The 25175-nt window shown below is 37.8% G+C and overlaps 1 protein-coding gene across 1 annotated transcript in view; it reads left to right on the top strand.

Moving 5' to 3' along the window:
- The window catches only part of RAD51C (RAD51 paralog C), a 34641-nt gene extending 17480 nt beyond the window's left edge, over window positions 1-17161 (top strand). Inside the window, exons 6-9 of the mRNA XM_082603407.1 lie at window positions 5913-5979; window positions 6716-6776; window positions 13095-13155; window positions 14847-17161. Coding sequence (XP_082459533.1) covers window positions 5913-5979; window positions 6716-6776; window positions 13095-13155; window positions 14847-14963 — 306 coding nt within the window. The 3' untranslated portion in view covers window positions 14964-17161. The remainder of the gene's footprint in view (window positions 1-5912; window positions 5980-6715; window positions 6777-13094; window positions 13156-14846) is intronic.
- Window positions 17162-25175: the final 8014 nt, after the last annotated feature.

The following is a 25175-nucleotide window of genomic DNA, read 5'->3' as shown; positions in this document are numbered from 1 at the left end:
ACTCTGTGCTTCCACTGCAATGGGTGCGAATTTGATCCCTGGTCGGGGAACTGAGATCCTGCGTGCTGTGTGTTGTGGCCAAAAAAAACCCAAAACAAAAACAAACAAACAAAAGGAGCGAGGTAAAAACTTTTTTTTATCGCCTGTTTTCACTTCTCTCTTTGAAACCTCATCCTACCACTGACACAAATATACACACTTGTCTGGGAGGGAGATGGGAGAAGATCAAACTGCTTACCTTGATTTTCTTGTCTTCACTGCCAATTAGAGTCCTTTGCACAAGGCTGTAATACATCATATGTAAGTAACTCCTCAATAAAATCATTTCAAAACATACATTTTTTCTTTTGAGTTTTTAGATTTTTTTTGCCATATGCTGAAAACATAGTGTCCTGTCTTTGAATTATTTCTTGGCATTAATTTGTAATTTAGCATTCTGTTAATATCAGTGAAGAGTCCCCAGTAGGGGGCACTCAAGGCTAATGGGTTGCATAGTTCCATAGGTTTTTGTTTTTTAACAGAAATAGTTTCATCTTTTCTGATTAAAAAAGTAATCTAGGGAGTTCCCTGGTGGTCTAGTGGTTAGGATTCCAGGCTTTCACTGCCATGGCCTGGGTTCAATCCCTGATTGGGGAACTGATATCCTGCAAGCTGTGCTGCATGGCTCAGCCAAAAAAAAAAAAGTAATCTAAATAACGACATGGAATACTATGCAGTGTTTAAGAAGAGTAATGTAAATATACATGCACTAACATGGAAGAAGTTATATCCAGATACATGATTAAGTGAAAAAATTCAACTTACATAATAATATATTTAGTGTGATCCCAATTTCTTTCTTTTTTTTTTTTTTTTTTGCGGTACACGGGCCTCTCACTGTTGTGGCCTCTCCCGTTGCGGAGCACAGGCTCCGGACGCACAGGCTCAGCGGCCATGGCTTACGGGCCTAGCCACTCCGCGGCATGTGGGATCTTCCCGGACCGGGGCACGAACCCATGTCCCCTGCATCGGCAGGCGGACTCTCAACCACTGCGCCACCAGGGAAGCCTTGTGATCCCAATTTTTGAAGAAAACAGAAGTTATATATGTGCATTTATATTTATACATATGAAGAAAAAGATCTGAAAGGACCAAAACATTTACAGTAGCTACTTCTAGAGGTAGGACTTTGTGGGTTGAGTGCATACTTTCTCTTCTTAGTTTATAAATTCTTCTTTGCTTGATTTTTAATTTCCCAGTTAGCATCTATAGAAGCATATATGACCTTTGCTAATAAGTACATTTTACAATTTTAAGTTATATTTGCTTGCTGTAAAAAAAGTTTTAAGCAATCGAAAGTGTAGAAAGTAAGCAATTATATTATCTATTACCCAGAGATGATTATTGTTGTTTGTTATATATATTTTTCCAAACTTATTCTGTACAAACATAAACATATTTTTTAAGTGAAATCATATTAAAATCAATCAAGCAAAGCAGTTTTTTGTTTTTCACTTAATATACTATGAACCTCTTCCCATACATACTACTTTATAAATGTACCTTACCTTAACATCTATATAGTATTCTACTGTATGGTTGTGGCATAGTTTTTTAACCACCTCTCTCTCTATTGATTGTCTTTAAAGTTGGCTCCAGTGTTTCACCATGTAAAACACTGGAGTCAACAACTTTATATATGCTTCTTTGTCTGTGTGTCCAGTTATTTCTGAAAGTTTTAAGCCAGTGATATATCTCTTTTTTAAACCTTTTGTAATATATTATCAAATTGCCCTCAGAAAGCGTATTCCAAAGTATATTCTCTACAACAGTGAATGGGAATCCTTTCTTTTTTTTTTTTTTTAGTTCAGTGGGGAAAAGATAAAATTTTATTTATTTTGTTGATTTGAATAGTACAAAGAACTCCCATATAATGTTTCCCAAGGTTTGCTTTTTCATTCTTATTCTCTCTCCCCACTCTCTTTCTATACATATACAAACACACACACAGTTTATGTATATATTTTTCTGAACACTTTGAAAAGAGTTGCATATATCATATCCTTTTATCTGATAATATTCAGTGTGTATTTCCTAAGAACAAGAATATTCTCATATGTGTACACAGTATAGTTATCAAATGTAGGAAATTTAATATTGATACAGCACTTTAATATATAATCCATATTCCTGTTCTGTCAATTATCCCAATGATGTCCTTCACAGCAAATTTTTCCCGTTCTTTTTGCCAACTGGAATCGCGTATTGCCTTTAGATGTTGTATCTCTTTAGTTGCCTTTCTTTGTTTTTGTGACATTGCTGTATTGAAGAATAGAAGCCAGTGATTTTAGAGATTATCTCTTAATTTTGGGTTTCTGTGGGGACTTCCCTGGCCGTCCAGTGGTTAAGACTCCATGCTCCCAGTGCAGGGGCACGGGTTCAATCCCTGGTCGGGGAACTAAGATCCCACATGCCACGTGGCATGGCAAAAAAAAAAAAGTTACAATTTTGGGTTTCTGTGATGTTTCCTCTTGATTAGATGTCAATTATACTTTTTTTCTAAAATAGAAGATAGATTTTTTTTGAGATATTTTGATTTACAATATATTAATTTCATGTGTATAACATGCATGAGAATTGTTGTTTTCCCACTTCTTTACAAACTTTGAATCTTTTAAGTCTTTGCAGACTGATATGGAGAGAGTCCTTTTAGAGATGCATTTATTTGATTTTTATCAGAAAAAAATTTAACAGCTCTACTAGATATAATTAACATAGCATAAAATTAACCCTTTTAAATCATAGTTCAGTGCTTTTTACTATATTTGCAGAGTTGTGCAACCATCACAGCTAGCTAATTTTAGAACATTTCCATCACCCCAAAAAGAACTCCCTTACCCATTAACCATCATTCCCCACTGCACCCTCCCTTCAGCCACTAACAACCACTAGTCTGCTTTCTGTCTCTATGGATTTGTCTTTTTGGATATATAAATAGAATCATACAATATGTGGTCTTTTATGTCTGGCTTTTTTTTTTTTTTTTTTTTTTTTTGCGGTACGCGGGCCTCTCACTGTCGTGGCCTCTCCCGTTGCGGAGCACAGGCTCCAGATGCGCAGGCTCAGCAGCCATGGCTCACGGGCCCAGCCACTCTGCTGCATGTGAGATCTTCCTGGACCGGGGCACAAACCCGTGTCCCCTGCATCAGCAGGCGGACTCTCAACCACTGTGCCACCAGCGGAGCCCACAGAAGTATTTTTAAAGCAGTGAGGTTTATAATTTTAAAGTGATTATTACTTCACTATTTTTTAAAATTAATTAATTAATTTATTTTTGGCTACGTTGGGTCTTCGTTGCTGCGCGCGGACTTGCTCTAGTTGCGTTGCTGTGCGTGGGCTTCTCACTGCGGTGGCTTCTCCCATTGTGGAGCTCCGGCTCTAGGCGTGTGGGCTCAGTAGTTGTGGCACAGGGGCCTAGTTGCTCCGTGGCATGTGGGATCTTCCCAGACCAGGGCTCGAACCCTTGTCCCCTGCATTGGCATGCAGATTCTTAACCACTGCGCCACCAGGGAAGTCCCCACTTCACTATTTTAAGACCCATTCTTTTTTAATTTTTTTGGCCGTGCTGCGCAGCTTGTGGGATCTCAATTCCCTGACCAGGGATTGAACCCCGGGTCATGGCAGTGAAAGCCGATAATCCTATCCACTAGCCCACTAGGAGACTCCCAAGACTCATTCTTTAGGAGCTTGGAGTAATCACACAGTAATTTTCATTTATGTCATGGTAAACCCAACATTTTTGCAGAAATACTGTTAATTATAAGTAGATGCTAACAGTGCAAATTCTGATTTTGGGATGTTGAACAACTGCTAAGCCAGTAATGTCTATTTACAATTTCCTCAAGATATGTAATGGATAATGTGTAAGATGTGTAATATTCTCTAAACCAATGCTGCCTGGTAGAACTTTCTGCAAAGAAGAAAATGCTCAGGACTTCCCTGGTGACACAGTGGTTTAGAATCCACCTGCCAATGCAGGGTACACGGGTTTGATCCCTGGCCTGAGAAAATCCCACATGTCATGGAGCAACTAAGCCTGTGCGCCACAACTACTGAGCCTGTGCTCTAGAACCCATGAGCCACAACTGCTGAGCCCACGTGCCACAACTACTGAAGCCTGCGCACCTAGAGCCTGTGCTCTGCAACAGGACAAGCCACCGCAATGAGAAGCCCACCTACCGCAATGAGGAGTAGCCCCCGCTCGCTGCAACTAGAGAAAGCCTGAGCACAGCAACAAAGACCCAACGCAGCCAAAAAAAAAAAAAAGATGAAAATGCTCAGTCTGATATAGTAGTTCCATGGGTGTTGAGCACTTGAAATGTGGCTAATGCTGCAGAGGAAGTGAATTTCTAGTTTTAATTAATTTAGTTTTAAAAAGCTATATGTGGCTCATGGCTGCAGAATTGAATAGTGCACCTTTAATCAAAAAGTGTTGGTGTAAGTAAATATCCCAGTTGCTAAAGATTAAACACTTGATAGTGTGTAAAGAGTATTATTCAACATGTTGTGGATGCCAGTAAGACATATATTTTAGTGAATTACCAATTTAAATTCCTGCTTAGCTTGTTCTAAGATACCTGGAATAAGGTAACACATGGGAAAACCACTGTGGCACTTAAGGGGAGAGGAACTAGGAGGGAGTGCTGTCATCCAGTTTGTGCCTGACTGAGATCTAGATGGATCACAGATTTCTCCTTCATAGATAAACAGAAACTTTAGGGTGTTGACCACTGTGGTAGGGACAGCCAAACAGCCTTTTCTTTTCAGTTTTCTTAGGAAATAGATGACTTTTTTAGAGTAGGTATCTTTTCTCATTGCTTTTCTTAAAAGTTCTTTATCAGTTTCAGCTTGGAGTAGTATCTGTCTTATTTCTGGAGGGAAGATCTATATTGGAACAATATTTAAAATAACCATTTCTGGAGAATTTTAGATGAGAAGGTGCCAGATAATCTGACTTTTACTGTATTAAGTTAGCCTTATACACTTTCTTTTTCTCTACTCTAAAATTACTATCTTTCGGGACTTCCCTGGAGGTCCAGTGGTTAAGACTCCGTGCTTCCCCTGCAGGGGACACAGATTCGATCCCTGGTTGAGGAACTAAGATCCCGCATGCCATGTGGTGTGGCCAAAGAATAAGTAAATAAAATAAAATTACTATCTTTCTAAACATGGAACCTTTTCTATAGGCCATTATTTAATCCAAAAGAATTAGCAATATTTTTAGCCTTGAGGGCATTTGTGAGTAAGGCAACACCTATATCTCTATTACCAGCAGACTAGCATAGTCATAATTTTTGGGTCAGTTGATCTGTTACTGGGTTTTATTTTTTCCCAGTTCTTCTACTTATACTGTGCTCTCTTTATGATTTTAGATCTCTTCTCATAATTCTTTGCCTCAGTTTTTTTTTTCTGTAAAATCGTAAATGGTAATACTGTCTCTCCCCTAAAAGTATAAACATTGAGTTATTTATTAAGGATTTTATATTCCTTTGAATAAATATATTCTAGAGAGGCAACAGTGGTACAGAACAGAGACTCCCATGTTTCCTGTGCTCCTAGTTATGAAGTTTTTACACATGGTCTCTTTAGACCTTTATGTATTATCTACTATATTTTCTTTCTTCCATTATCACAATAAGAACTTCTTTGTTCTAGTCTGTTAAAAAATGTTTTATATTCAGTAGAATCATGTATTCAGATAATTTTACTCATTTTTATGGGTAATATCTAAAAAATATATCAGAAATGCTTTCATTACCTACATATATCTTTCTTTAAATTAGATTATATTCAGAATACTAAAATCACGTGACTATTTACTTGATAAATTTGGGAGGAGACTCACCTAATTTTCTCACATTTTGCTTTTGTAGGTAATTTTAACCAATCAGATGACAACAAAGATCGATAAAAATCAGGCCTTGCTGGTTCCTGCACTGGGTAGGCAATTAATCAAATAAACATTTTTAGTTAAATACATTTTTTTCTACCTCTTTCATTTGATGCTTGTTGAATACTGTAAGCTCCATGAAAGTAGAGAAGACTGTCTTATTCACTGATAAATCTTAGCGTGGAGCACAGTGCCTTTAGATACTGACTCATCCTTTCAGTTGTTTAACATTTATTGAGCATCTACTCTCTGGCAACTCTTGTGTCAGGTACTTAGCATATAAATATTCATAAGATTACATAAATATTCATAAGATGACTCCCTCAGAAAGCGCACAGTCTTAGGCAGGAGAAGTGGTGAATCCATTTAAATACAAATCAAACTGTAATGAATAGGCTTATGACTCTTCCTAACCTTACTCGTGGCTTTGTTAGAACACAGTGCTTCAAGGTTTATGTATACTAAAATCTTTAAGAATATTGTCAGAGCTTTTGCTTTTCTTCTGGTGGTCTGAAATACATTAGTAAGCCTGATGATAAGCAAGATTGACAAACATGTTGACTCAAACTATAAAGTTTTCTAAAAGCAAGTAGAGGATAGTGATAATGATCTGCAGTATTTCCACAGATAGGTGAAAATCTATTAATCTCAGGATGTTACCCGTGTACCAGGTTTTTTGAAACCAAATATACTTTCGTTATGTTAAATTAAGTAAAGTAAAACTGTATTTGGTCAGAGGCATTCTGAGAGACTTATAACTTAGTTACCATGTTCTTTTTCCCTCAGGGGAAAGTTGGGGGCATGCTGCTACAATACGACTAATCTTTCATTGGGACCAGAAGCGAAGGTCAGTATAGAAATAAGTTAATAATTCTGAGTATTGGGTTAATTACACTGAACATTTATCAGTTTCTTAGAGCTAGTCCAGTGGACGAGATCTACAGTGCCCCATGAACTAAAGCTTTTGTTGCCTTCATTACCTAGAGCAAACATAGAAACATGTTGTTATACTGCACATTTAACTACCTAGGAAATTCTTTGGAATATTTAAATGATGGGGTGCTCCTGAAATGAGTAGGTGGCCAAAGAATGCTACCTTCTAAAGCTCTTTGAAGTCAAGTACCATTTATTAACCATTCAGAAGGAGGTAGGTACTCTGTGTTCCTGGAAGGGATTGAAAGAAGAGTAAAATCAGGACAAAAGGAAAACTTTTGAGATTAGCTTTAGGACTAATTTATGTGGAAAATAGGATGGTTTTTCTTAGTTTGTTACTATATTTCCTGTATGAAATTGTGTCTGTTTTTGTTTTCTTTTATATTTTCCTGTCCTACTTTTATTATCCAGTTACTTACTTGCCTTTCACAAGTATTGTTCTTTAAAATAAAACTGTGGCAGCATGAAACCTTTGTTTTTAAAGCTGCTGAGCCAGTGAACAAACCACCTTTCATTTTTTTAAAATAGGCATTTGAAAGCCGTGGAGTCTTTTATTCTGTACTTCTAGAAATGTCAGATTTATGCCAACATCTCTGCTTTGAAGTTAATTGGTATAACCTAGAGAACTTGGTTTGGAAATACTCCAATAAAATGGGGAAATTGAGACAGCATGTGGGCAAAAATGGAAAAAAGGATTGCTTCAATACATACTGGGTCTGGTCAGAGACGCTATCTATTTCTTTTTCTGCATTTCTTCATTCTTGTACAAAGTGAAAAAAATCAAGCCTGACCAAGTTAGGTTTTACTGACCCTGAGCTCATAGCTGACCCTATTATATTTGTATACATCTTTTATAACTAGTTCATGCGGTTTGTGTCTCTTTTAAAGCTGGCATTTCCAAAGACCTCAGGTAACTTTTTTTCCCCATAATACATAGTGCTTTACATTCAACTCCCATCCCTCCCATTCTGTAAATAAGTCATTGTGTACTGGATTCACAAAAGCAATTCTTCTCTCAGCAACAAACCCTATTGTAAAGATTTGGCAGCAGTTCTCCAGATGACAGTCTTTTGAACATATCGCTTATGTTTTCCCAGATTTAGGTTTCTGGAAAGCACATCCCACTTTTTAAATGTTATTAGAAGTTCCCCTTGAGCTAGTATATAGTAGTAGTCTTCCACTATTATTTCTAGTGTTACATACTCACTAATAGAATACATCTAAGAAGTGAGAAAAATAATAGGAGCAGAGAAAGATGTTTCTTTCATCCTCTTATGCATTCGTCAGAAGGAGAAGTTTGCTGCCTTTGTCAAATTCTAGAAGTTACCATTGGTTAGGCACCCATGAGATCAGAAAATCATGCTTACTTTCTTAAGAGTTAACCTTTTTATGACTTCAGCTTCTTGCTAATCTTTCCCAAGAAATTAGAGAGTGACGTAGAACACCGACATTGAATAGATAGATTTAGGGGAAATGTGCTGTTCTATGAATTTTTACCGGTATCCCATACTATCATTTTAATAAGTGCTTGCTTGTGCTAGGTATTTAACTGGGCACCTTGTATACAACATTTCATATAATCCCTTCAGTAACTCTTTAAAAAAATTTAAATATAGTTGATATACACTATTACAGAAGTTATAGGTGTACAGTATAGTGATTCACAATTTTTAAAGGTTATGCTCCATTTATAGTTATTATAAAATATTGGCTATATTTGCTGTGTTGTACAGTGTATCCTTGTAGCTTATTTTATACATAGTAGTTTGTACCTCATAATCCCCTACTCCTGTATTGCCTCCTCCCTCTCCCCGCTGGTAACCACTAATTTATTCTCTATATCTGTGAGTCCTTCAATAACTTTGAAAACGCTGTACCGATTGTCACTAGCAGTGAGAAGATCAAGGCCCAGAAAGATTAAAAAGTAGTAAATAATAGCTACCATTTTTTGAATATTTATTAACTGTTCTTTATTATGCTAAGTGCTCTGTGTGTGTATATATATAGTTTCATTTTATTTTCCAAATAACTCTATGAAATAGGTAGTAGTATCCATATTTTTTAGCTGACTTTATAATAGAGTCCATTCCTTTTCTCCTATAATTGCTGTTTCTAGAATGTAATTATATTATTGCATTGATTGCCAGCGAATCTGAAGGTATAGCTCTTATCCTCCTTTTTAGGTAAAAACCTTTTCCTCCAAACTGCTTTTTTTCCTAGGCTGTAGATATATGATAAGTAATGTACCTACTTTATAGAATCAGAATAAGTTGACCCCATTTAATAAAATCAACATAGTTTTGTTCTTCATTGTTTGAACTCTGATATCTTTAAGTTATTAAAGTTGCATGAAATCTTGTATGTGTTTTTAAATTTACTTTATCTTGAAAGGATGGAAATAGAAACTCATGCTGGGGGAAAATAGTTATAAAAATGAACCCTTGTAGTTTGAGCAGAAAACTAAAGACCTTGATTAGCCAAATTTATATTGAGAATTGAATTTAAGTGTTCCGCCTCATGCCCCAGTCCCCATCTTCACTAGAAACACCTGATTTTTACCCTTTGATTAATAATGGAATAACATTCCATTAGTTATTAAGAGAAATACTTTTGTCTCTGTCCGGTGTGTTGTGTGGGTTTTCCTCCAGTTTGCATATTCATGATAATATGAGGCCAAGATTGTTCAGAATTATACCACTGTTTGCCAAGGAGATCTGGTGGTAGAGTAGAGTGATACATCAACACCCCCACACAGTGTTTCCTATGTGTCTCGGTTTCAAAGCACAAATTCTGCTTCTGTCTTGTTTCTTCCTGACCTAAACTATGTAGTTCAGCCATATGTTAAGCTTCATCTCAGCTGGGGCCACGAGCCAAGTGATTCTTTGGTTTAGTGTGTTGTTTAAAAAGATCTCTTGAGATGCAGACGTGAAATATAAATTTTATATTTACCTGTAAATTTGAGGAAGATTTTCAACCTGAATACTTAATGCCCATTTGATGTTAGGATTATTAATAAACATATAAATGCATCTTAAAATCTTATTTGCTTTTTAATAATTTTCTCAGAAAAGTTGGATGTACTGGGTACCTTTTTGGATGTATGGTGATATGAGGTGATTTAGATACTAATTTTTCAGAAGGTTAGCTAATTTTTGTTTTATTGGATCAAAAAGTGTGATTTTTTTTTAGTAAGATAGATTTAAATACACCATGCCTCTATTTTTTCTGTTTTATTTTGCGTTAAAGATAGACCATCAGCCCTAAAGCATTGTAAAAGTTGGTGATTTCACTCCCTAACACAATTATTCTTATATTACATATTACTTAACAGTTATTTTATTTATGCAGACAGTTGCTATTACAAAGATATGACATTTTGGATTCTTCTGTTCTCATCCTGAAAGAACAAACCTAAAAGCTAATGGTTGATGGTCTCTGATTGCTTCTCCTTTGAATTATGCCTGAGTAGGGGCCAATTTCAGAATTAAGAGAGTACCATCATAAACCGAGATGTCTTTTTGAATTATTTTTGAAAACAAATCAACATTATATTACATTTAAAGAAATGATCCGTTTAACTCTGAGAGGCTATGATATTTCTCTTAAGTTAGAATCCTCATTTTGTACAGTTATATCAGTTGTTTAAAATTGTGGTAAAGTAGGGAATTCCCTGGTGTCCAGTGGTTAGGACTCTGCACTTCCACTGTAGGGGGGCACAGGTTCGATCCCTGGTCAGGGGACTAAGATCCTGCATTCTGCGTGCTGCGGCCAAAAAAAAAAAAATTGTGGTAAAGTATATATAACATAAAATTTACCATTTTAACTATTTAAGTGCACGATTCTGTGGCATGAAGTACATTCATATTATTTTACAGTCATCACCACCATCCATCTCCAGACCTTTTTCATCTTCCCAAACTGAAACTCCATGCTTATTAAATACTAAGTCCCCATCCTCCCCTCCTACCAGCCCCTGGGAACCACCATTCTACCTTCTGTCTCTATGAATTTGATTGCTCTAGGCACCTCATATAAGCAGAAGCATACAATATTGGTCCTTTTGTGACTGGCTTTATTTGACTTAGCGTAAAGTCTTCAAGGTTCATCGTAGCATATGTCAGAATTCCTTTCCTTTTTAAGACTGAGCAATATTCCATGGTATGTATATACCGCCTTTCGTTTATCCATTCATCTGTCAGACACTTGGGTTGCTTCTACCTTTTAGCTATTGTGAATACATTATATCAGTTTTAAAGTAATTTTTAAAAGGCACTTTAAAAGTTTTTGCTTAGAGACTTCCCTGGCGGTCCAGTGATTAAGACCCCATGCTTCCACTGCAGGGGGTGCGGGTTTGATCCCTGGTCAGGGAACTAAGATCCCACATGCCACATGGTGCGGTCAAAAAAATAAAAAAAAAAAGTTTTTTCTTGTACAGTTGACCAGTGAACAACAAGGGTTTGAATTGCATGGGTCTACTTACAGGCAGATTTTTTTCAATAAATGTAGTATCTGTATTTTCATTTTACAGATCTTTAAGTGTGGGGAAAAGTTTTTTTATGTTCAATTAGAGATCAGAGTATGTGGAGTTAAAAGAGCTAGGATTTGAGTCCTGATTCTATCTAAACTGTTTCAGCTTCCTGCCCTTGGGTGACTCATTTATCAATTCCTTTGTTTTTGAAGCAGAGTATTTGGATTTTGGACTGCATGGGGTTGGTGCCCCAACCCCTGCATTGTTCAAGGGTCAACTGTATTTGTTGCTGTTACGGTATTTGACCATAGTTAATAAGAGTTTAGAATTTTATTTCTCAACTACTTTCAGCTTTCAGTTTTATATTATTTTCTTTGTAGAGTACACAATAATATCATACCTAAACAGACCTTGTCTTGTTTTGACAGCGATTTTTCTGAACATAAGCATTTTGAAAGAATGTGTTTTCCTAGATTATTTGTATTAGTATAATATGAGTATGTGTTCCTCATTTAAATACCAAGAAATTGTCTTAATACTTCCATTATAACACGTAAAAAAATACACAATTACTGTAGAAAGTTTGAAAGATGTAGATAACCAAACAAAAAAACAACTTTTACTTTGTAACAACAACTTAACTTTTTGATTGTAGTTTTTTTGGTTTTGTTTGTTTTAATATTTATTCATTTATTTTGGCTGCACCGGATCTTAGTTGCAGCATGCATGTGGGATCTAGTTCCCCGACCAGGGATCGAACCCAGACCCCCTGCATTAGGAGCACGGAGTCTTATCCACTGGACCACCAGGGAAGTCCCTTTGATTGTAGTCTTTTAGTAATTTTTCTATATAATGTATATATACAAACTTGGTCATAAATGTGGGCTCATACAGTATAACTTATACTTCATATATTATTAATATATTATTATATTAAAACCCACACAACATACCGGACAGAGACAAAAGTATTTCTCTTAATAACTAATGGAATGTTATTCCATTATTAATCAAAGGGTAAAAATCATATATTATTAATATTTTCCAATCTCATTAAATATTTTCTTCCACTTTATTTTCTTAAGTGTAAATCGTATCTTGTCATGTATAAAATAATTTATTTGCATCAGTCATTGGCCTTTTTGGTGGTTTTAAAATTTCACTTATGTGAACAAATCTATTGTGGGGTTTTTTTGGTTTTTTTTAATTTTTTAATTTTTATTTTATTTTTGGCTGCGTTGGATCTTTGTTGCTGCACGCGGGCTTTCCCTAGTTGTGGCGAGTGGGTCCTAGTCTTCGTTGTGGTGCGCGGGCTTCTCACTGCAGAGGCTTCTCTTGTTGTGGAGCCCGGGCTCTAGGCGCATGGGCTTCAGTAGTTGTGGCACGCGGGTTCCGTAGTTGTGGCTTGCGGCTGTAGAGCACAGGCTCAGTAGTTGTGGTGCATGGGCTTATTTGCTCTGTGGCATGTGGGATCTTCCCGGACCAGGGCTCGAACCCGTGTCCCCTGCATTGGCAGGCGGATCCTTAACCACTGTGCCACCGGGGAAGCCCCTATTGTTATTATATGTGATAATTATTACATGTATACATATAGCTGTTGTTTTGAAGGGAGTATTTTTGATATTTCTTTGCTTTCTGTGTTCTTAGAGAACAAAATAATAGAATTATAGTAAAAAGCTATGAATTTAAATTACGAAATCAGTCGTCTGAACTAATTAATTAAGATCATGTGTTTGTGTTTATTTATTCTTTTTCTCTAAGCAGGTTGGCAACATTGTACAAATCACCAAGCCAGAAGGATGCTACAGTACTATTTCAAATCACAGTCAGTATTATTTGATTAGAGTGGGATTTTGGTGTTAGTGGGCAGTAATTATCTGAAGAGAGCATTTACAAATTGCTTCTGTTAACTTCTGTAGGCAGCAAGCATATTTGAGGACAGCTTTTGATGCTTAGAACATTATCCCCAAAATACTAGTATATGTAAAGAATTCTCTAGTCACAATTAAATTGAAATTTATTCTTAAGATCAGAGGAAATACTTATTTGTAGGGGAGTGTGTTCCATGCCACGTGTAATGACAGGATATTAGTTTTTTTTTTTTTTTTTTTTTTTTTTTTGCGGTACGTGGGCCTCTCGTTGTGGCCTCTCCCGTTGCGGAGCACAGGCTACGGACGCGCAGTCTCCGTGGCCATGGCTCACGGTCCCAGCCGCTCCGCGGCATGTGGGATCTTCCCGGACGGGGGCAGGAACCCGTGTCCCCTGCATTGGCAGGCGGACTCTCAACCACTGCACCACCAGGGAAGCCCAGGATATTAGATTTTTAAAGTGAAAGTCGTTAAAGATTTTCAGAAAAAAAAACCCCAGCATTACTCATTTTGATCTGCACATATTATAGATCTATCATAGGCATCAAATATATCGAACTTTTTTCTTTTTTTATTGAAGTATAGTTAATATGTAATATTATATGTTACACGTGTACATTATAGTGATTCATAATTTTTAAAGGTTATACTCCATTTATAGTTATTGTAAAGTACTGTCTATATTCCCCATGTTGTACAATAATATCCTTGTAGTTTATTTTATGCGTAGTGTTGTAGTTTGTACATCTTAATCCCCTACCTCATTATTGCCCCTCCCCACTTTGCTCTTCCCACTGGTGACCACTTGTTTGTTCTCTATATCTGTAAGTCTGCTTCTTTTTTGTTGTATTCACTAGTTTCTTGTTATTTTTTTAGATTGCACATATAAGTGAAATATATCGCACTTTAAAGTGTTAATTTTCCAGTAATTTTACGTCATAGAAAGTACATTTTTGGCTAAAATAATGCATATTTATCGATAGTGTTGAATCAGATATATTCTTGGCATCTCATTTTTTAAGGACAAAAACAGAAATAGAAGGAGATTCTGAAACTGAATTATCTACTTAGTCTTTGCACTGCCCAGGTGCATTTAAAGTATCTAATCGGGACATTTTATTTTAGAGTATTTATGTATTTTTATTGGGGTATAGTTGTTTTACAATGTTGTATTAGTTTCTATTGTACAGCGAAGTGGAGTTCCCTGTGCTATACAGCAGGTTCTCATTAGTTATCTGTTTTATACGTATTAGTGTATACATGTCAATCCCAATCTCCCAATTCATTCGAGTATTTAATTATGAAAATATTTCTAAAGTGCCTAAGTAATTAGTGCATGTTAATTCCTTTCACCTCTTCCAGTAGAGCCACTGTAAAGTTTGTTAGGATTGACTTTTAGAGAATATTTTTATAATGTACTATATTTCTGTGTCTGTGTAGTAAGTAAATACATACACATACTCTAGATAAAAGTTACCCTATTACAGCCCTGGCTATCTTTGAGGTCTGTCCTCTTCATTCACAGTGGTTGATAACTTCTATCCCAAGAGTAAAGTAGCTCATTTATTAATGACTTTAAGATGTTTGGAAGACCAGTTGTTATTTTAGATGCCCTTAAAGCATACTTGTATGTTTTTTCCTCTTGCAGCCTCAGGGATTTAGAGATGCCGTTGTTGCTACTGCATGTTCATTGCAGACAGAAGGTTCATTGAATATCCGGAAGCGGTCACGGGACTCAGAGGAAGAAAAGGAATCCAAACACTAGTCTCAGGGTATACATATGTATCGATGCTGTGAGAGTTGCAGTGCTGACCAGTAGTAGACTCGTTACTTTAGAATATAAACACTATGGCCTGAATGAATCCAGTATATTAAGTGAATGGTGAATGAATGGATCAGGTCTATACTAAGTGAAAATACTTAACAAATAGGATTCTCTGAAAGAGTTTTTCTAAACTAAGCAGTGTTCTACAGTTGTATTTAACCCTGTTTTTATTTTCAGTAACATTCAGTAGAGATGATACAGTTATTGTATTTTGCAAATGTGGAAAGCTGATCGCTTGTGACCAATCTGAATTTAATATTCAGACTGTTTTTTCCTCCTTTTTTTTTTTTTTGCGGTACATGGGCCTCTCACTGTTGTGGCCTCTCCCGTTGCGGAGCACAGGCTCTGGACGCGCAAGCTCAGCGGCCATGGCTCACGGGCCCAGCCGCTCCGTGGCATGTGGAATCTTCCCAGACCGGGGCACGAACCCGTGTCCCCTGCATCGGCAGGCGGACTCTCAACCACTGCGCCACCAGGGAAGCCCCTATTGTTATTATATGTAATAATTATTACATGTATACATATAGCTGTTGTTTTAAGGGAGTATTTTTGGTATTTCTTTGCTTTCTGTGTTCTTAGCCAATTGCCTAGACATTTCTAGGAGGAAAAGATTTTTTTCACATTCCTATTGTGCTCTCCTCTTTAAATGTAGCTTTGATAATTCTTAAAAATGACATGTTTCTATTATGAAGAAAAGCCAGCACCATGAGTCAGCATATCATTACATTCAGTTTATGAGTACGATACACATTTTGGATGACCAGTCTGATTTTAGTGACCCCAATCCTAAAATCTAAGTCATTTGTTCATTTTTTAATGTTATTTTGTAACATTAAAGGAAGGACTTTGGAGTTGTTATCCCATGTAGAACATTGACTGGAACATATATCTATGTTGCCAAGTTGATAAGCTCACAGTCATTTATTTCTATATTTTTGAAACATGGTGTGATCCAGTTCTAGGTGTATTGACATTATCCTTTGAATAATCTTAATACTGATTGAATAAATTAAAAATTTGTATTCTTGAGTGGTTTCAAAATTTAAAAATGTTTTGGTACCTGGTTCTTAGTACTTCTTAATTCATTTACAAAATTTACTTTGACTCCCAGTGGAAGAAAATTATTTAAGTAATTGAACATTATATACCGTGACAACCATATTTTCCAGACTTTAGTGACAGTTGGTATTTCCTGTCCCAGACTGAACACTAAATTCATAAAATTTTAAAAATGTAATTATTCTGTAATTGATTATACATAGACTAACCATAGTTGGCGAGGACTTTTTAAAGAATGAAAACAGGCACTGGTAACAATTATACCACGACATAAATCAGGACTGTCCCAGGCAAATCAGGCTTATGGTCATCCTAATTATGTAAGACTAATTTCAAATGACTAATATAGGATAACTAATTGTAAATATCTTATTTTTGAGTGCTTTAAGGCATATGTTTTTATTATAATTAACGCAGTCATTATAAAAAATTACCTGTCATTTTATATTCTGTCTACTCAAATCATAACATCAAGAGAGTAAGGGGGTTGTTGAGTGATAAATATCAGTGTTACCAGGCATCAGATACTGTTAAGAGGTCATTTTATAAAGCATTATAACACTGTACTTTAAAAGAACTGTGAGACCCCAAAATGGATTAAAGACCTAAATGTAAGGCCAGGCACTATCAAACTCTTAGAGGAAAACATAGGCAGAACACTGTATGACATAAACCACAGCAAGATCCTTTTTGACCCACCTCCTAGAGAAATGGAAATAAAGACAAAAATAAACACATGGGACCTAATGAAAATTAAAAGCTTTTGCACAGCAAAGGAAACCATAAACAAGACAAAAAGACAACCCTCAGAATGGGAGGAAATATTTGCAAATGAAGCAACTGACAAAGGATTAATCTCCAAAATTTACAAGCAGCTCATGCAGCTCAGTATCAAAAAAACAAACAACCCAATCCAAAAATGGGCAGAAAACCTAAATAAACATTTCTCCAAAGAAGATATATAGATTGCCAACCAACATGTGAAAGAATGCTCAACATCATTAATCATTAGAGAAATGCAAATCGAAACTACAATGAGATATCATCTCACACCAGTCAGAATGTCCATCATCAAAAAAATCCAGAAACAGGGCCTCCCTGGTGGCGCAGTGGTTGAGAGTCCGCCTGCCGATGCAGGGGATACGGGTTCGTGCCCCGGTCTGGGAGGATCCCATATGCCGCGGAGCGGCTGGGCCCGTGAGCCGTGGCCGCTGGGCCTGCGCGTCCGGAGCCTGTGCTCCGCAACGGGAGAGGCCACAACAGTGAGAGGCCCGCATACCAAAAAAAAAAAAAAAAAAAAAAAAAAAAAAAATCCAGAAACAATAAATGCTGGAGAGGGTGTGGAGAAAAGGGACCCCTCTTGCACTGTTGGTGGGAATGTAAATTGATACAGCCACTATGGAGAACAGTATGGAGGTTCCTTAAAAAACTAAAAATAGAACTACCATACGACCCAGCAATCCCACTACTGGGCATATACCCTGAGAAAACCATAATTCAAAAAGAGTCATGTACCAAAATGTTCATTGCAGCTCTATTTACAATAGCCAGGACATGGAAGCAACCTAAGTGTCCATCAACAGATGAATGGATAAGGAAGATGTGGCACATATATACAGTGGAATATTAACTCAGCCATAAAAAGAAGTGAAATTGAGTTATTTGTAGTGAGGTGGATGGACCTAGAGTCTGTCATAGAGAGTGAAGTAAGTCAGAAAGAGTAAAACAAATACCATATGCTAACACGTATACATGGAATCTAAGGGGAAAAAATGGTCATGGAGAACCTAGGGGCAAGACGGGAATAAAGACACACACCTACTAGAGAATGGACTTGAGGATATGGGGAGGGGGAAGGGTAATCTGTGACAAAGTGAGAGAGTGGCATGGACATATATACACTACCAAACGTAAAATGGATAGCTAGTGGGAAGCAGCCGCACAGCACAGAGAGATCAGCTCCACGCTTTGTGACCACCTAGAGGGGTGGGAGGGAGGGAGACGCAAGAGGGAAGAGATACGGAAACATATGTATAACTGATTCACTTTGTTATAAAGCAGAAACTAACCATTGTAAGGCAATTATACTCCAATAAAGATGTTAAAAAAAAAAACTATGAGACCCTGAATATTGACAAAGCCAAGTGTATTTCTTTTTTGTTGCAACTCTTTTTAAATAAAATTTTCATATCATAGCCTTTCAAAGTTGTGCTGCTGAAAAGATATTTATTTTTTCTAGTTATAATATACACTTAGTCCGCTTGGGCTGCAGTAACAAAATACCAGAGACTTAACACAACAGAATTTTCTCATGGTATTTTCTCAGTGTCCCACTATGGTCTGGTTCTGGTAAGGGCTGTCCTCCTTGCTTGCAGACAGCTGCCTTCTCACTGTTTGCTCACAAGGTCTTTCCTAGGTGAATGCGCATAGATAGAGACCGTTCTCTCTTCCTGTCTTTTTTTTTTTTTCTTCCTGTCTTATAAGGCCACCAATCCTGTGAGAAATCCACCCTTATAACCTCATTTAACATTAATTACCTCCTAAAAGCCCTATCTCCAAATAGTCACATTGGAGGTAGGGCTTCAACATATGAATTTTGAGAGGACACATTTCAGTCCATAGCATTCTTCCCCTGGTCCCTGCAAATTCATGTCCTCCTCACATGCAAAATACATTCTATCCCAACAGCCCCCAAAGTCTTAACTCATTCCAGCATCAACTCTAAAGTACAAAGTCTCATTAAAATAACCTCTAAATCAGATACCAGTGAGATTCCAGGTACAGTTCTTTTTTTTTCTTTTTAATATTTATTTATTTTTATTTGGTTGTGCCGGGTCTTAGTTGTGGCATGCGAACTCTTAGTTGCGGCATACATGTGGGATCTAGTTCCCTGACCAGGGATCGGACCCGGGCCGCCTGCATTGGGAGTGGGGAAGTCCTCAGGTACAGTTCCTTCTGAGGCAGAATTCTTCTCCAGCTGTGAACCTGTGAAACCTGACAAGTTAAGTCTTTCCAAAATACAATGGTAGGATAGATATTCTAAAGGAAGAAATCAGAAGGAAAAATGGAGTGATGGGTCCCAAGGAAGTCCAAAACCTAGCCAGGCAAATTCCATTAGATCTTAAGGCTTGACATTAATCCTTTTTGGTTTGATACTCTGCCTTCCAGGCCCACTGGCATGGCATCACCCCACAACTCTAGGTGGAGGTTCTGCCCCTGACCTCTGGTACAGGCCATCTGGCCTTTTGAAAATGAGGTGGTAGCCCTGAGGACCTCTGAATGGCCTTCAGGGTCATTTTTCCCTCTTCTTGAAGAATAGCTGATGTTTGCAGCAAAATAGCTCTCCAGTCTTTTCAAATCCAAGAAGTCGGTCAGCCTTCCTTCATTTTGTCCTGTCTCTATCCCCTTCAGTTCAAACTGGCATTGTTTTGGCTCTTATAATACCATAAGCTTTTTATGGAGTGATGATCCAGCCACACCCTTGATGTCCTCTTCAGAACATGCTGTCTAATTTGCAATATAGATATGCCGAGAATTTTCCAAATTTTTAGGTTCCGGTTCCTTTTTGCTTAACAATTTCTTCATATATCTCATTTTGCATTTTACTATAAACAGGAGGTGCCAAGCCACTCCTTCAGTACTTCACTTAGAAACCTCAGCTAAATAGCCAGTTTCATTACTTGGAAGTTCTATCTTCCACGGAACATTAAATTCAGCCAGTTCTTTGCCACTTTATAACAAGGATCACCTTTTCTCCAGTTTCCAATAACATGTTCCTCATTTCCATTTGAGATCTCACCAGAATCACCTTTAATACCCATCTTTCTAGCATGCCACCTCCAAACTCTTCCAGCCTCCACCCATTACTGTTCCAAAGCTTCTTCCACATTTTTAGGTATTCCTTAAAGCAACACCCCGCTTCTCAATACTAAAATCTGTAGTAATAGCTTGTGCTGCCATGGCAAAATCCCATAGATTGGGTGGCTTAAAAGAAGTTTATTTTCTCACAGTTCTAGAGGTTAGAAGTCCAAGATCATGGTGCTAGCAGGTTGTTTCTGGTATAGTAGGAGATCTCTTCCATAGCCTCTTCTCACTATGTTCTCACATGATGGTTAGAGATTGAGAGCATGAGTGAGCAAGCTTTCAGGTGTCTGTTCTTATAAGGGTGCTAATTCTGTCATGAGGACCCTGCTCTTCTGAACTCATTTAACCTTAATCACCTCCTAAAAGCCCTGTCACCAAGTATAATCACATTGGAGGTTAGAGAATAACATAAGAACTTTGGGGAGACACAATTCAGTCTGTAACACTATAGGAAACAAAATATGTACACATAAGTATAATTTTAAAAAAATTATATAGTATTGTAATCTGCTTTTTAAAATTCTTAATATATCCTCATGTATTCCACATAACTAAATTTTTCTTTGTTAGTTTTTTTTAAAATAAATTTATTTATTTATTTATTTATGGCTGCGTTGGGTGTTTGTTGCTCCACGCAGGCTTTCTCCAGTTGCAGAGAGCGGGGGCTACTCTTCGTCGTGGTGTGCGGGCTTCTCATTGCGGTGGCTTGTCATGGAGCACGGGCTCTAGGCGCACGGGCTTCAGTAGTTGTGGTGTACAGGCTCAGTAGTTGTGGCTCATGGGCTCTAGAGCACAGGCTCAGTAGTTGTGGCGCACAGGCTTAGTTGCTACGCGGCAAGTGGGATCTTCCTGGACCAGAGCTCATACCCATGTCCCCTGCATTGGCAGGTGGATTCTTAACCACTGCGCCACCAGGGAAGTCCCTCTATGATAGTTTTTAATGGTTGTGCATACTTTAAAATTTTATTTTTGGAGTTTTAGTTATTACTGTATTTTTAGTGTTATAAACAACACTTCTAATAAGCATGTAAGTTCCTTTTTAAAGAAATCGAAATTATGATTTGTATCATAATGTATGATTTGTATAAATTTCCTCTTGCTGCTTGTAATAAATTACTATAGATTAGTGGCTTAAAAGAGCACAATTCTGGGGAGTTCCCTGGCAGGCCAGTGGTTAGGACTCTGAACTCTCACTGCAGAGGGCCCGGGTTTGATCCCCGGTTGGGGAACTAAGATCCCACAAGCCATGTGATGTGGTGCAGCCAAAAATAAAATAAAAATAAAACAAGAACACAAGTCTGAAATCAGTTTCAAAGGGCTAAAATCAAGATGTCAGCAGGCCTGCATCCTTCTGGAGGGTCTTTGGGAAAATCTGTTTCGTTGCTTTTTCTAGCTTCTAGAAACTGCCTGCATTCCTTGGTTCATAGCCCATCTTCAAAGACTGCAGCGTAGCATCTTCCAGTCTCTCTCTTTCTATGTTTCCATCGCCTTTTTCTCACTCTCCTCCTGCCTCCTCCTTAAAAGGACACTTGTGATTACATTTAGGGCCCAGTCAGATAATCCAGGATAATATCCCCATCTTGAGGTCTTAATTTAATCATATCTGCAAAGTCCCTTTCACATGTAAATTAGGATTCACAAGTTTCGAGGATTAGGGTTGGAAACGTTTTTGGGAAGCCACTATTCAGCCCCTCAAATCATGTGGCAACATGATTCAAGAAATAATGATCTTTGGGTAATTCATATGTAAGTCATATGCACATTAAAGTTTGAAAAGCACTGGGACAGATATTTTACTGTTTTTCAACTTTTCATAGATGGTTATTCCCATTTATGAAACGGAAAGAAAAAAGAGGATAGTTCCTTAGCTTTTTGAAAGCTTTATTTTTTTAAGGAGTATATTTTTTCTTAATTATAAAATATGTAGTACAGGCATACCTCAGAAATAGTGTGGTTTGTACCAGGCCACTGCAATAAAGCAAATATTAAAGCAAGTCACACAAACTTTTTGGTTTCTCAGTACATATAAAAGTTTTGTTTACACCATACTGTAGTTTATTAAGTGTGCAGTAGCATTATGTCTAAAAAAAAGTACATACCTTAATTAAAAATACTTTATTGCCAAAAAATACTTTATTGCTAAGAACTGCAAGCTTTCTTTTTTTTAATATAGCACTCTTTTTATATTTATTTTTTTTAATTTATTTATTTTTGGCTGCGTTGGGTCTTAGTTGCAGTGCACAGGCTCCAGAGCGCATGGGCTCTGTAGTTGCAGCACGTGGGCTTAGTTGCCCTGTGGCACGTGGGATCTTAGTTCCCTGACCAGGGATCAAACCTGCGTCCCCTACATTGGAAGGTGGATTCTTAACCACTGGACCACCAGGGAAGTCCCTAAAAGCTGCAAGCTTTCAACGAGTCATAATCTTCTTGCAAGAGTAACAACAAAGATCGTTGATCACAGATCAACATAACAAATATAACAATAATGAAGTTTGAAATATTGCAAGAATTACTAAAAATGTGACCCAGAGACACGAAATGAGCAAATGCTGTTGGGAAAATGGCGCAGTAAACTTGCTCAGTAAGGGGTTGTCACAAACCTTCAATTTGTAAAAAAAAAAACCCAATATCTGTGAAGCAAAATAAAATGAGATATGCCTGTAATTTTTAAAACATGCAGACACTTTTTTTTTTTTTTTGCGGTACGCGGGCCTCTCACTGTTGTGGCCTCTCCCGTTGCGGAGCACAGGCTCCGGACGCACAGGCTCAGTGGCCATGGCTCACGGGCCCAGCCGCTCCACGGCATGTGGGATCTTCCCAGACCAGGGCACGAACCCGTGTCCCCTGCATTGGCAGGCGGACTCTCAACCACTGTGCCACCAGGGAAGCCCCAGACACTTTTTAAAAGTAATTCTTCCTTGGTTGTACAAACATTTTATCCTTTATTGAAACTGTATTTTTTCCCAGAGTAGTATCACTTTTAGCTTCAGTTTTGGGGATATGTCACACAAAATATACTTATATAGTGCCTTATGATTTTGAAACACTTTTACATCATTTAATTTGATCTTTTTAGCAACTCTGTCAGGTAAGTGTGATAGGCTGGCCTGTCTGCTTTCATTCCTTTCATCTATCCATCCCTCCATCCCTCCATCCCTCCATCCATCCACCTACTGTGTAACACGTACACATTTAACAACGACTTGTATGAATAAATATTTCAAATAAGATTTAGAATCTTTGGTCATGCATAGGATGGGGTTTCTGAACATTTTTTATTATAAAATAAATATAGGTAATTTAATAGTGGTCTTTTTAATTTTTTTTTTTTTACTTTTAAATATTGGGATAAAATAGTACTTAAAATTTGCCGTTTAAATCATTTTTAAGTGTATAATTCAGTGACATTTTTAAGTGTTGTAGGACCATCTCCACTATTTTATTTATTTATTTATTTGGGTGCGTTAGGTCTTCGATGCTGCACGTGGGCTTTTTCTAGTTGCGGCCAGCGAGGGCTACTCTTTGTTGCAGTGCGCAGGCTGCTCATTGCAGTGGTTTCTCTTGTTGTGGATCATGGGCTCTAGGCACGCAGGCTTCAGTAGTTGTGGTGCATGGACTCAGTAGTGTGGCTCGTGGGCTCTAGAGCACAGGCTCAGTAGTTGTGGCACATGGGCTTAGTTGCTCCGCAGCATGTGGGATCTTCCTGACCAGAGATTGAACCCGTGTCCCCTGCATTGGAAGGTGGATTCTTTACCACTGTGCCACCAGGGAAGTCCCTCCAGTATTTTAAAAACTTTTCATCACCCTCAACAGAGACTCTGTACCCATTAAGCAATAACTCTTCATTATTTCCTCCACCAGCTCCTGGTAATCTCTACTTTCTATTTCTATGAATTTGCTTATCGTATATATTTCAAATAAGTGATAAGAATCATACAATATTTTTCCTTTTGTGTCTGGCTTATTTCGCTTAGCATAATGTTTTCAAGGTTCATCCATGTTGTAGCGTGTAGAAGAACTTCAGTCCTTTTTATGGCTATGTAATATTCCATTGTGTGTATATACCACATTTTGCTTATCCATTCATCTGTTGATAGACATTTAGGTTGTTTCTAATAGTGTTTTAATGGTTTATAAATGTATATGAGTAACACTTTTTGTTTCTTGAAACTTTTATTGATTTTTATTTATCAAGTTTGGGACAGTTGATTTGTCTTTGGAATATTTTCAAGCTATTCCTAGTAGCTTAAATTTTAACCCTAATAGACTTATTTTCATTTCCCAGATCAACTATTTTAATTTTCTCTCTAATTACTGTATTTTGTTTTTCTTGTTAATAATGTTCTTACTAAAATGTTTACAACTAGTTACCAGTGATAAAATTAAAATAAAATGTGGTAGAGAGAAGATAGGACTAGAGTCAGAAGACCTGGATCCTAATTCCAGCTGAGACCTTAATAAGCCATGTCAATTTAAACACCTTTATTTTCTCATGCCTTTCTCTTAAAAAATTTATAAAATAAGATAGGACTGAGAGGAGCTTCAAGATGGCAAAAGAGTAAGAGGCAGAGATCACCTTCCTCTCCACAAATACATCAGAAATACATCTACATGTGGAACAGCTCCTACAGAACACCTACTGAACGCTGGCAGAAGACCTCAGACCTCCCAAAAGGCAAGAAACTCCCCACGTACCTGTGTAGGGCAAAAGAAAAAAAAAAACAGACAAAAGAATAGGGACGGGACCTGCACCAGTGTGAGGGAGCTGTGAAGGAGGAAAGGTTTCCACACACTAGAAGCCCCTTCACGGGCGGAGACTGCGGGGGGTGGAGGGGGGAAGCTTCGGAGCCACAGAGGAGAGCGCAGCAACAGGGGTGCGGAGAGCAAAGCGGAGAGATTCCCGCACAGAGGATCGGTGCCCACCGGCACTCACCAGCCCGAGAGGCTTGTCTGCTCACCTGCCAGGACAGGCGGGTGCTGGGAGCTGAGGCTTGGGCTTCGGAGGTCAGACCCCAGGGAGAAGACTGCGGTTGGCTGCGTGAACACAGCCTGAAGGGGTTAGTGGCTGGCCGGGAGGGAGTCCGGGGAAAAGTCTGGACCTGCCGAAGAGGCAAGAGACTTTTTCTTGCCTCTTTGTTTCCTGGTGCGTGTGGAGAGGGGATTAAGAGCGCCGCTTAAAGGAGCTCCGAGATGGGCTGTCAGCGCGGACCCCAGAGACGGGCATGGGAC

The sequence above is a fragment of the Mesoplodon mirus genome (genome assembly GCF_964341445.2).
Source record: "Mesoplodon mirus genome assembly, chromosome: 18".
NCBI lineage: Eukaryota > Metazoa > Chordata > Mammalia > Artiodactyla > Ziphiidae > Mesoplodon > Mesoplodon mirus.
This window is presented reverse-complemented; position numbering and strand designations above follow the sequence as displayed.